Source organism: Ornithodoros turicata, chromosome 1 (genome assembly GCF_037126465.1).
Source record: "Ornithodoros turicata isolate Travis chromosome 1, ASM3712646v1, whole genome shotgun sequence".
NCBI classification, from domain to species: domain Eukaryota; kingdom Metazoa; phylum Arthropoda; class Arachnida; order Ixodida; family Argasidae; genus Ornithodoros; species Ornithodoros turicata.
Genome location: NC_088201.1, coordinates 32622824 through 32634882, shown reverse-complemented (window position 1 = coordinate 32634882; position 12059 = coordinate 32622824). Strand labels below are relative to the sequence as shown.

General features: G+C 45.7%; 1 protein-coding gene across 9 annotated transcripts in view; it reads right to left on the bottom strand.

Annotated features, from left to right (window-relative positions):
- The window catches only part of LOC135377911 (protein kinase C iota type-like), a 44838-nt gene that overhangs the window by 5473 nt on the left and 27306 nt on the right, over positions 1-12059 (bottom strand). For 7 of the 9 annotated variants that reach the window (XR_010418216.1, XM_064610662.1, XM_064610661.1 and 4 more), the window contains 5 exons: positions 10919-11004; positions 10792-10867; positions 6147-6278; positions 2167-2246; positions 1916-2012 (listed from right to left, as the gene is read on the bottom strand). Coding sequence is in view for 7 of the 9 variants with exons in the window: in XM_064610662.1 (XP_064466732.1) it covers positions 1916-2012; positions 2167-2246; positions 6147-6278; positions 10792-10867; positions 10919-11004 (471 nt within the window). In the remaining 2 variants the exon portion in view is untranslated. Of the gene's footprint in view, positions 1-1915; positions 2013-2166; positions 2247-3768; positions 4791-6146; positions 6279-10791; positions 10868-10918; positions 11005-12059 lie in introns of those variants that run through there. The other 2 variants (XR_010418217.1, XM_064610667.1) reach the window with 2 other exon arrangements.

Below are 12059 nucleotides of genomic sequence, written 5' to 3'. Positions count from 1 at the left end.
AGGAAGGGTGATTAACACCTTCAGAGGAAAAGTGATCCTATAGTCATCCTCCCTATAGTGATCCTCCCAGTCAACTAGTATAGAAAAAGAATAGTGCAACATGCGCTTCTCACTTTTGATATTTTAAGGTATTGATTAAAGACCCGCATAACCTCATGCCCCTTGCTCAGTTCAGGTCGCGACACTGTTGGAGACTGACAGCCGAAATTTAGCAGCCTGCCATTCCTCCATGAACATTACACACCGTTAAAACAAGACTTCACCACATAATACGCTGAGGGGGCAACCATTGCACACAATGATACCGTTACCACTCCTGATTTTTAAATTTATTTATGATTTAGCAATCCTGCAGGCTTATCCCAGACCCAAGCAAGTACATAATTAATATGCTACAAAATAAGAAAGGCAGTCCACTACCACCAACCAGTATACACTGTAATGTTAATTGAATACACGTAGACAAACTTTAATTAATACGAATGCAGCCCACAACCTGTAAGTAGGGATCATTTCGTTTCTAGTTGGTTAACAAAGGCCTCAACGGATCCAAGGGACACAACACTGGGTTGAAGGGGGGGGGGGGGGGTAATGTATTGCATTCATCAATGGTTGGGCAAAAAAAATTGTGCTAGGACGGACTGCTTTTGAGTGATTGAGTCTCATTGACTGGCGCACAGGACGGTGCAGATAAGACGTACTGTAGGAGACACGGTTATCCAAAATCCGCACTCTGTGGTTTATCACATCTCAAATATCCAGGTGTTGCAAGACTATTTATTTCGAGTAATAAACACGTGCTGCACCATGGTCCACCTTCAAATACAATATTGGCACAACACTTTCAAGTGCAACCAAGGTAACATGGGACGGTGAAGTACTGACAGGCGATTTTAGCTAACCGTGTCCCCAACAGCACGTAAGATCAACACCTAGAAAACCATTGTACACTAAGTAGAAAAACTGTACAATTTCCTTCGGACGGTGGTTTCCTTTTCATTTGTGGGAAGCGCGGGGCATGCACCTTTTTGCGACAATTAACATAACTGCATAAGTGGCACAAAAAGGAAAGCGCCTCCCGTTTCCAACAAATAAGGGGAGCGAAGGATGTCATTTGCGATGATGGTTGGCTAGGGGCGTATTATGAGGTGAACTTCTGTTTTAGAGTGTACATAGCCCACACCCTAAAAGCAGAAATTCACCGCGTAACGCCGCCCATGCACTCTTAAAAATGAATTTCACCAACCATCATCCGAGCGACATCGTGCTGAGTTGCTGAAAATAGGGGGGGGGGGGGGCGTACGCCATTTCTTGTGGCACTACCAACCTTACCGAGCCGCACTCTCCGCGTCTCTTAATCAGCTCGACTCTCTCCCCTCCCCCTCTCTCTCAAAATTGCTTGGTCCCTGGCCAAATCCAGTCCACCAGCGCTCGACCCTCAAAGCTCTTTTGACCTTTTTGGATACCATAGGACTTCGATCTTTATTGTGACGGGGCTCATTATTTCATTCCCCACAGCACCACCAGCACTGGGGTAGAGTATCGCCCCTGTGGCATTATGCAGTTCATAATTGCCACAAAAATGACGTACACCCCCGTTTTAATCAAATGAAGGGAGAGAACGTTGTCATTCGGGATGTTGGTTGGAGCGTGCTATGCGGTGAAGTGTAGAGTGTGGCAGGCCAGCACACAGAATTATATCCTTCGTAAGTGCAGCAAACGGGAAGAGTATCTTTTCGGTAAAACTTTGGATATATGCAGAGTGCTGCAAAAATGGCGTACGCCCCTCGTCCTCAGTAAGTCAGGAGACAGAGCGACATTGTTCTGAATGCTGGATGACCTAGAGCGTGTTACGTGGTCAAGTTCTGCTTTTAGGGTGCACGGCAACAGAGCAAAAAAGAGAAGCATTTGTCACCTATGAGAGCCTTCCAGTCGATGCTTCCGTAAAACGGGTTCGCCATGATTTCTTGAAAACCTCCTCCCGACCGACACCCAAGACGCATCGAAGGATCCTGTAGCATAAAGCGTCCGTCGTAGGTAACGTTCTTTGAGGCGGTAACAAGGGTTATGTTAAGGTTAAGGACTGGATTGACTGGTTAAGGAAGGAAGGTTGGGTTGGGTTGGGTTAACGACTAATTAGCAATACGATTTAAACAAATCCCATACCTCACGCAAAATGTCTTGGAGAATGTTGTAAGCTTCGTCAGAAAGGGACCGAGGAAACCGAAGCGGTGCCGCCAGGGCCACTGAGGAAAAGTCACAGTCACTACTACAATTGCGAAACAAGCGTCTGCACATTTTAAATTTAAATTATTACTCATTTTTGCTGTACCACAAGTGCATCAGTCCTTTGCACTTCAGATCGTATGAATAGCTAATTCGACCTTATCCGTATATCAACTTCATTATATTGATATATTATATGTATATGGCGATATTATGAGTCGTTAATCTTAACTGCAGTAGCTGAGAAGAAAAGAGAAAATTGAAAAACGGAAACGTTAAGCATGAGCGAAAAACAAGAGTTCAAATAAGACTGACGTTTTTACATCCTCAGAAGAAGAAAGGAGTGAATTGGAGAGCAACTACAGCTTTCAAGTCCCCTAGACTGCAGTTACCCCCCAGCACTGCAAATAATCCCTATAGGCATAAATTTCCGTTCATTTAGTCCCAAAAGAGCAGTGCAGCTTTTTTTGTGCTGCTAAACTGCGCTAGATGTATCGGAACAATAATAATATAGGCAGAGGTCTTCTGGTCATTTTGGCCAAATCTTCGAATGCAAAATGCATTCTACCGTGCTGCATAAGTCGTTCAGTCGTGCAAGGCAAAGCCAATGTGCATGGAATTATTATTATTATTTTACGCTCGCGGTAACTTTTCGGTTCGGATGGCAAAATCCTCTTGTGCTTGCTAGTAGTTATCTCCTCGCTTTTGCGATGTCGGTGAGTCCGCACTGCTCGGAAGGGCACGCTTGATTCACATCGCACTGCTTTTCAGGAGTGCAGCAGAAGCCTTACATCGTCCACCGCTACATCCGCCGGCGAGGCATCAAGCGAATCGTGCGATTCTCGCTCCATCTCCTCCTAGTACTGGCTGTCAATTTGGAACCAATATCGGCATCCAAAATACCCAATATCGGTCAAATCTGCGACTAATATGAGCCACCGTCTGGGAATGCGCGACCTGAATGGGTATTACAGGGGCCAAGATACCTCAAACATCCCATTTTACCGCAGTCAGATTCCGTGCCATTGGAGTTGGCACACATACTTGTGTCCTATTTCAAAGCAATCACTCTTCATCCATGTACGCCTTTACAGGATAACTCGCTATGAAAAAACTTTGACGTCTTTCTCCTGTACCAACACCAACGAACAATAAAGGTAGCATAATAAAGGTATAGCCATATAACGTTTAAAGCCAAAATTTCGGCACTAAAAACAATCGGAAAATTTTAATTAGGAAACGCAACAGAGCCAAAATGATTAAAAATGCAGCTTCAGCATGACCCTCTACTTGAAGCACCATTTTATTTTGTTAAAAAGATCAGTGTCACTTAAAGGTGGTATCCAGACAAAAAACGCAGTTGAACTGAAGGTGCGATCGGAATAGTGGATGCCTCAAATATGTATATGCAACCGGAATATTTGGTTTTGAAACAGACAGAAACATTAGAAAATTAATATAACCGGATTTTGTAGCCGGCTACGCAGTATTTCGCCGCAGTATTTCTAAGTTTTAAGCAAAATTTACAAAAACTTCATAACTCCTTTAATCAATCATTGTTACAGTTGCTACACGCCACAAACCCCCAACTAACAAAAACGGGGAAATATAAACAACTGTGGCTTTCTACAGCTACGGTAAGTGCCAGATTGATTCATCAGCCATTACCGGATGTGGCACCTAGCGGCAGAATTCTGCATTATTCTGCATTACCCTTCTTAAAAAGAAGTGACATTTCATTTCCGAGATGTATTGGGCGTCTCGTGGCAGCTCAACCACAGATGTGTCTCAGGCGCTAAACATTGCGACGAGCATTGTCTCTATATAGGTTCTGGAGACGTTTCCAAATGGAAGAGGGTGTCTGTCGATCCTTTGGACGTCACGAGTAACCAGGACCAGGGAGGGCAAACTTCTCGGACTAAACGTCAGGAGGAACAGGACGAGCACACTGGGGGCACGTCCAGGAACGTGGCAGTGGTCACGGGGGCACCTGTTTGCTCGAGCATAGGCTGGAGCATACGCTATAACAAGAGCATAGGGGGCGGGCTCGGGCTGGCCTGTACACGCGGTGGCGTATGCAACGCATCCCTTTGATTTGTAGCCCACCAAGGACGACGTTTAGTCCATTGCGTGGAACACGCGGCATGGACAGGGGCGCTATGCAGCGATATAATTCTTGTGTCACGGTACACGCTGGAAAGCGACTCGACGAGTTCACATCTGGAGGAAACCTGACAGGCAGATCCAACGTCCTTGACCGCATACAGGTGGTTGTGCGAAGGGGTACGATAGCACCATGCGCAATTTCTTCACGTCTTCGACTGCGGCCAGCTGTTACATAACAGCATCCATGAACAAGATGTGCGTCTTTTCTGGGGAGCATTCGTTCCTGACATCGTGCATATGGATGACGTCTGTCCGTTCACACAGGGCCTGCTTCGTGGAACAGTACCTTGTGCATGAAGATACCCGTCCTTTGAATTGGTCTGCACGTTCCCGGGACCTCAATCCGATCGAGCATTCGTGTGACGTTCCCGGACGACCTCAGGCACAACGTCAGTAACCTGCAAAGAGTGTTCAGGAGTTGCGCAGAGCGTTGCTGCAGGAGCATGATCTACTACCGCAAGAGTTACTGGACTAACTGGTTTGCAGCATGCCAGCACGTTACGGTTCACATATTGGTCTACCGGGGACCACACGGTTGACCACATTGCAAAGTATCTGCATACCAAGTGTGGGAATGAAACAGGTACGGATGATCGTTGTTGGCTCAACAAGGACACCTGTGACATTTATTCTTGTTGAGCTACGTCTATGTTTTGTCCTGATATTGGCTCAGTGGAAGTGACTAAACATATGTACAAAGTTTGGACGCCAGGACAAAAACGCCTGGAAGGCTGCAAGCCCTCATATTTTCTTTTCGGCACCAGTGCATGTGCAGTATTTGTCCGCATCCCGGCATGCCTTATTATTCCACAGAGTCCAGCTTCCGGGTCTCAGAAAGCAGATGGTGCGCGTATAACCCCGTTCACAACTTCAGAAACGGCTTATATATCCCCCACTTCGAGTACCCCGTCCGCTTCCCCTGCTGGAAGAGCGTGGTCCTTCTCCATTTCAATGCAGAACATATTCTAGGAAATAAGGAATGGACAAAGTGTCTGTCTCTCCGTAGCGATATTGCGAGATGCAGCTCCCTCTCCACTTCACGCTTTAAAATCAAAAATACATACACGTGTCTGTCCCTTCGTGTTCCCTAGTCTCGGGGTTTTACATCATGCACATACACGTGCTCGTACAATACTTATACAACATGCACCAAGCCAACCAGCATTCCGAATGATAACATTCTAAAGCTCTCTAGTGACTTGCCGGCATTCTTAGCGAGTAGCGAGCAGACATAAGGTGGCTGCGCTGCTGAACTGCAGTATGATGCGGGTGAAGTGGGTCCTTCGGGGCGGATTCAGTCGCCGCCAACGCAAAATAGAAAAATTAACACGAGCGCGCAATAATTTAATTCCATGCACATTGACCTAGTCTTTCGCGACCGAGTCGCTTAATTAGTATTTGTTGCAATTGATTGTACTCCCTTATCGTCGTAAGCCACCTAACCACGGTATATTTAAGATTCTTCACCTCAACATCACGTAGAGTAGAATTTATGGCTACATCAGCGAACAAAATATTGCATATTGCCGGTGTGACCAAACCAGTAAGTCTTTGCGCTGTATGGAGAACAATGGTATCCAGGAGCGTAGTTGCTTAGTCGGTGTACATGACGCACCTGATACATAGCACGTCTTACAGAAGTCGTGTCCTGTATCGGTGGCGATTTCAGTTTAACCCCCCCCCCCCCCCTCTCCTCTCAAAGCACAGCCAAAGCATGGCTTTTCTAATATATTTTAAAGTGAAATATCGCTTACTCGAGTATCGTAGTTCTCGTCGTGTCATTTGAATGTTGATATTCTGCTCGGCCGCATATTGGGACAGTGGGGTCCTTCCAATAAGCATCGTATACAACACTATCCCGAAGGACCACCAGTCTGCGCCGATGCCTATCAAGAGAGAGTACACATCGCGTCAGTATGTATCACAGTTCTTTCGAAAAGAACACAAAAAGTCATTTCACAAAACGTGTGTTGTGCACGTGTCCAGGAACATCATTTGTACAGAACCCAAAGCCAAAAATACATTGTAACGTTGATTGCGTTAGGTGAAGTCGGGTCAAGTCGGCATGAAGTCGAGGTTCGAGTTCGGTCGTGTGACTACCCGTCAGTAGTCCAGCGACGAGAAGCGAAAGCTAGACAGAGCCACGAGTTTCAACCTCAGTTTCTTCCTTACAATGTAACTGAATTGCTGTACACAGGGTGCATTGTAGAAAGTGGTTCTTCGGTTGTGCGGAACTTCAATCAATGTATGCCAGGGGTCCCAAACACACGGGCCGCATGTGGCCCGCACTCAGCTATTCTGTGGTTCGAGGGTCCTTGACCACCAAGGAGAAGAAAGTTGCCCTCTCAGAAAATCAGGAATGAAAACAGATTTTCATGCATTGTTTTTACCCTTGCTCGGCGCAGTGCTGTCCCTATTCATGTTAGGCAGCCCATACGCATGTGAGCACCTCTTGCGGCTCGTGAACCTCAAAAGGTCACACGGTCACAGCAATCTGGTCTTCGCGTGAACTTTGGCAAGCTAACACTGTAATTAATGTGACGAAGCTCATCTTAATTCTAGCACTAAGTTTACAAGCTTACCGAAGAAGCAGTTTTTCTGGATATCATCCGGAGGAAATCAAAAAGGAGCAGAGAGGGGCAGAGAAAAAAACAGAAGAGACAGACGGAACATACACGTAGAAGGGCCATTGTATCTCATTTTTTAAAAATGTTTTCCTGTTTGTCCCCGATTTCTCTTTCTTTTCCAAGTTGATGCTGTAAACAATGGCAAGAATCATTGTTTCATAATCGCCATAATCGTTCGAGAAAAACTATGTACGTACTTTTCCTGAATAGTCCTTCGTATTTTCAGTACCCGATTTGGAAAGGCAGTTTATTTATTTATCTTGGTGTGTCATGTGTAGTTATACAGTAATGAATTGTGCACACCGTCCGGCTCCACAATAACAACACTGCTCCTGTTTTTTTTTTGTTTTTTTATGTATTTTCATTTTATGCTCTTTTAGGGTTTCGGGTACGGCCATTTCTTTTCTGTGCGGTCCTCCATGATGCGGTCTAAGGTCAATGCGGCCCGCGACTCGATTAGAGTTTGAGGTCCCTGATGTAGGCGTTGTGTATTAAAGAAAAGTTGCTCACAAATTACGGTTTCGGCTTTCAAGCGCATTGAGCACAATGCCAGCATATAACACAGGATGTCCAGTCATACACCGCTTATCCAGACACCCCTGGGGAGAAGCGAACGAAGTATATGTAGTTTCAGCCAAGCGATAGTTCGGACCCTAAAAGAAAAATAAGGACTGTTCTATGATCTTCTAAGATGCTAAAGTACAACGTACAAAAACATTTAAATAAAAATTGCAGCCAATTGTTTACAATTCAGTTTTGTTAACATCTACCTCTCTCTCGGGACGTCAACGTCCGCAGCTCCAGATCCTTGCATCGACACAACGGAAATACGTTTTTTTACTCATGTTTCAGCAACTTTCAAAACAGTTCATGGTTACCATCACACCGCCGTGACATCCGCAAAGGTTCGTCTGCTAATGCTTGGTCACACCAAGACTGAAACAAGGTGTGAGCACGCGGTTCGTCTTAGTGCAGAATAATGTTTACAGACAGGCATACAAATACGAAACAGAGATACGCTCCACAAATAGGAAGTAAAGTCACACAAAGAATACGTCTGTCCGTCCATTCACGACTGTCCCCTGTAAAGCGTGCTTTCACTGTAACAGCGTAGTGTATGCAGGAGAAGCAATTGAGCAGTATATCTCTTCCCTTCTTTAAAAGCGAGCAGACTGCAGACGTAACGTTGATGCGCTGTTGAAATGGAATGCGATGATTGTGAAGTACTCTTTGGGTTTGCTTAGATCGGCATCTCGGAAACACAGCAATGTATTCGACCACTAAATGAAGAGATCGTGGCCCGAACCTATGTGCACAGTGCATCAGATCACTTTCGAGTATTTCAACCATCACACAGCGCTAAACCAGTGCTAAGACGCTCCAGTGGTGAAGGAAACTTAGGACGACCATGCAAAAATTAGACAAATTAATTATTATTACAAATTAAAATTAATTCCATGCACATTAGTTTCGTCTTTCCCAGTTTTTTTTTTTTTTTCTTCTGGCCTGTCTGTCGACCTGATGGGCCATACAGTACGGTAGAATGCATTCTGCATACGCAGACTTTTTCGTATTTACGAAAGCTAGGTGGCTCGCTAGCATCTGCACATATCTCACGGTTAGACGGTGCTCAAAACTTGAATGCAGTGGAGGGATCACGACAGTCACTGAAATAACCAGCAAAAACGGCATGACTTTTTAGCACATTATCTTAAAAAAGTTGCGGATAGAGGTTTGCTCGAAGTTACCCCGCATTTTTGGTGCTAGCATGAGAAGTATGGAAAACCCTGTCAAACCGGTAGCATCGGCCAAGCATTCCGGATAAGCAGGGTGTGACTGTATCCCATAAAGACCTTGAAGAAATGCTCGGAATATTTTGCACGATGTCTATTGGCACCCTGTGTACGTATCTAGTTAACGATTGAATAACTAGAAAACACTTATAACGTTATCTTTTTTTTCCTCTAAGGAGGACAATCTTGCGTGCGGTTGAACGTCCGTCCCATCGCGGCAGTTACTATACGTATTTGTGGCGCGGAAAAGAAAAAGAAATGTGGTATCAAAACGAGACATTTTCGTACCTCTAGCTCTGGTTTTCTGCTGGACCACCCAGCCAATGTAGCACGCAAGCTAAGTGACATAAAATTTAACTTAGGAAATCAACGTAAATATTTCGAGAAAAACGGCTTCGACGCAGTCAAACAGCCGCATCTCCACCGGAAGCGCTATCGTACCGCGACTCGTGTTACAGCTTGAGCTCTCTATACGAGCTGTGGTCGATTATTCAGAGGATACACTGTACGCAAAGCTGCTTAGATATTCAAGTTGGTGCCTGGTTATAGTAGACGTGCATAACCGGCCATAGAACTCAGGGATCGGAACAGTTTTTTTTTTCGGCAGCGCAAAATATCGGTTCAAATCGGTTGGAACCGATTCTGGAAAGTGAATTTTTAGCAGACTGTCATGGGTTAAAAGAAAGCACATCCTTACGATTCTCAAATAACACACATGTATTTTTGTTTTTGTTGTTGCCGACGCAGCAGTGGTTCACAGCAACACTGCGTGTTACAGATCTGCATTTCAGGTGCAACGTTACGGTAGCATGCTGTGCTCTCTATGTTCACTCACCGTATACATCGATGAGCAAATTAGAATGGTGCAAGCGAGCTGGTCTACTGGAGAAAGAGGTAACATTTCCTTGAGTTTGAGGAACACACAACACTAAGAGGACAACGCAAGACTCAACTAGAGTCTTGTGTTGTCCTCTTGGTCTTGTGTGCTCCTCAAACTCAAGGAAATGTTACCTCTTTCCATCGTATACACCGTGCGTTACATCCTGCTCAGGTACTGGCCGTTATTTTCACAGCCCAAAATAAAAACTTGGGGTTGCTGGACGACAAAAATCGCGCACAAGGAAACCTACAACTTCCAAAAGGACGACCTCAAAACTAACACAATAAACGCACTAGCTGCAAGGAGGAAATACCTCGCGCACCTGGGTTGCAGTTTTGTTTTGTTCAGTTTCGGTTTCGAATTTGTTTAGCAATGCGGCTCAATCTGCTGTGTAAATCGTATTTCCGATCTCTCACAACGTCCATTACGTTTGAACCGTTACGCGAACCGGTAACCGCCTAAATTTATTTCGGTCCAGTTCCGGTGGGGGAGGAGGAGGAGGAGTGTCGTTGGGAGGAACCCGAGAGGTCTGCCTGCCTGATTAGGCGGCATGTTTCTCGGGAAGGGAATGGTGGTGGACAGGAGGAGAGGAAAGGGTGAAGTGGAAGACCGAGCGGAATCCGCTTGGGGGGAGGATAGCTGCGTCCATGGGCCGACTTCAGGGGAACTGTGCCGGCATACGCCTATTACACATCTGAGGGAAACCCAGGAAAAACCCCAGACGGCACAGCCGGCCCGCGGATTCGAACCGCGGACCTCCCAGTCTCCAAGCGCACGCGTTACCGCTGCGCCACCGGAGCTGGTCTCCAGTTCCGGTTCAGCGAAAAATACGGGTTTTTAGCGGTTTTCGGTTCGGGTTCAGTTTCGATTCCGATCCCTGATAGAACTAAGGCTATATCAGTTTTCTCTTAATGCTATACAGCGTGGCAGACAAGGGTGCCAGCGTCTGCTTTGGCTGTTCATTTCCGAAGAGCTTTACTTGACTTTTGGAAATGCTTCTGCAGGGTCAGCACAGTTAATATGCATAATTTAGACCGCGCTTTTCCCGAATATTGCTATACTTATCATTACTCTTACGCTTCACTGCGTCAATACTTGCCATAATGTTCCCTTCGCAGTACCTCTGGGGCCATATAAGCGAGCGATCCACAACGGTTTTTCGCTTCGAGGCCCAACTGAAAAACCCTTGCATAAATAGAGGTGTTATGTAAAATAACCTAAATTACCTGACAAAGGCCGAAATCAATTAGCCGTGCGTTCCCTCGCTCATCCAAGAGGACATTGGAGGAACTGATGTCCCGGTGAAGGTAACCTGAAACAGTTTAAGACCGTGAGTTATTCGAAATTGACCATTCGGTTACAACGACCGCAAACAAACGCTGGTTAAACTAGTGGTAAATCCGTGAAACGGCCACTATGAACTTAGCCTTGCTATAGTTCAGTTGTCATCGCTTAGTCGCTATACGTTGGGTCACGTTCTGCTACAAGCTGCAGTTGGAAGGGGGGCTGTAACCGCGCAGCTCATACGTGCGCTTAACACTCGCGTTGATGCTCAGCAACGTTTTCTTGTCGATGGAACCTGCGAAAAGTGTGCAGTTTTTGTTTCTTCTGTGCGGCCCCTATTTTCTTCGGTTTTTAGCGCTTTTACGTGTGCATCCAGAAAACAGTCTGCTCAACAGCAAGTGTGCACAAGCCCTTGCTCCTAAACTGTTATTCAAACTTTCCATCCTTCCGCCTTTCACAAATCAACCGTTACTTCAATAAAAGCGTGTGCTTCACCTCGTGTGTGAATGAGCCCCGGGTCTCAAGTTCCTCTTATCATAAGTGGTCCTTTAATTCTTTAACATTACTGTCACACTTCGGAGCTTCAGGACGTTGACGTGCGGTAAAGAACCGAATCTTGTCGGGTTGCGTCTCTGAGCTCTGTATGAGTTGCTCAATTTGGGTCATATGAAAGAGCTCAGACTCATGGTCTTTTGGCAAAACAGCTGGAACTTTAGCATTGTACTCGTGTACTGACGTCCTATAGGCTTTTGTCCATGCTGAAAAAAGAGAGCGTAGCCTTGCAGACGCGTTTTCCTACCAGGTATACCCCAGGCAGCGCAACATGATTCGACTAATGTCTGTCCAACAACGGAAGCCAGCGCAAGTAATATTTAATATTGGTCCAATGTTCTCTCTGAACACGGTCGGATGTTGAGTCATGAAACCTACAGTGTTGTTCCAATCAGTGGCATAACTACGTCACCGACCCATTCAAGTTGCATGTGTGTTCCATGTAACCGTAGAATAGAGGTGACGAGTCGAGCGTGGCCGGGCCTAAGAATTCGGTGACTGCGTTCACAGCATGGGCAAGATATGCATACA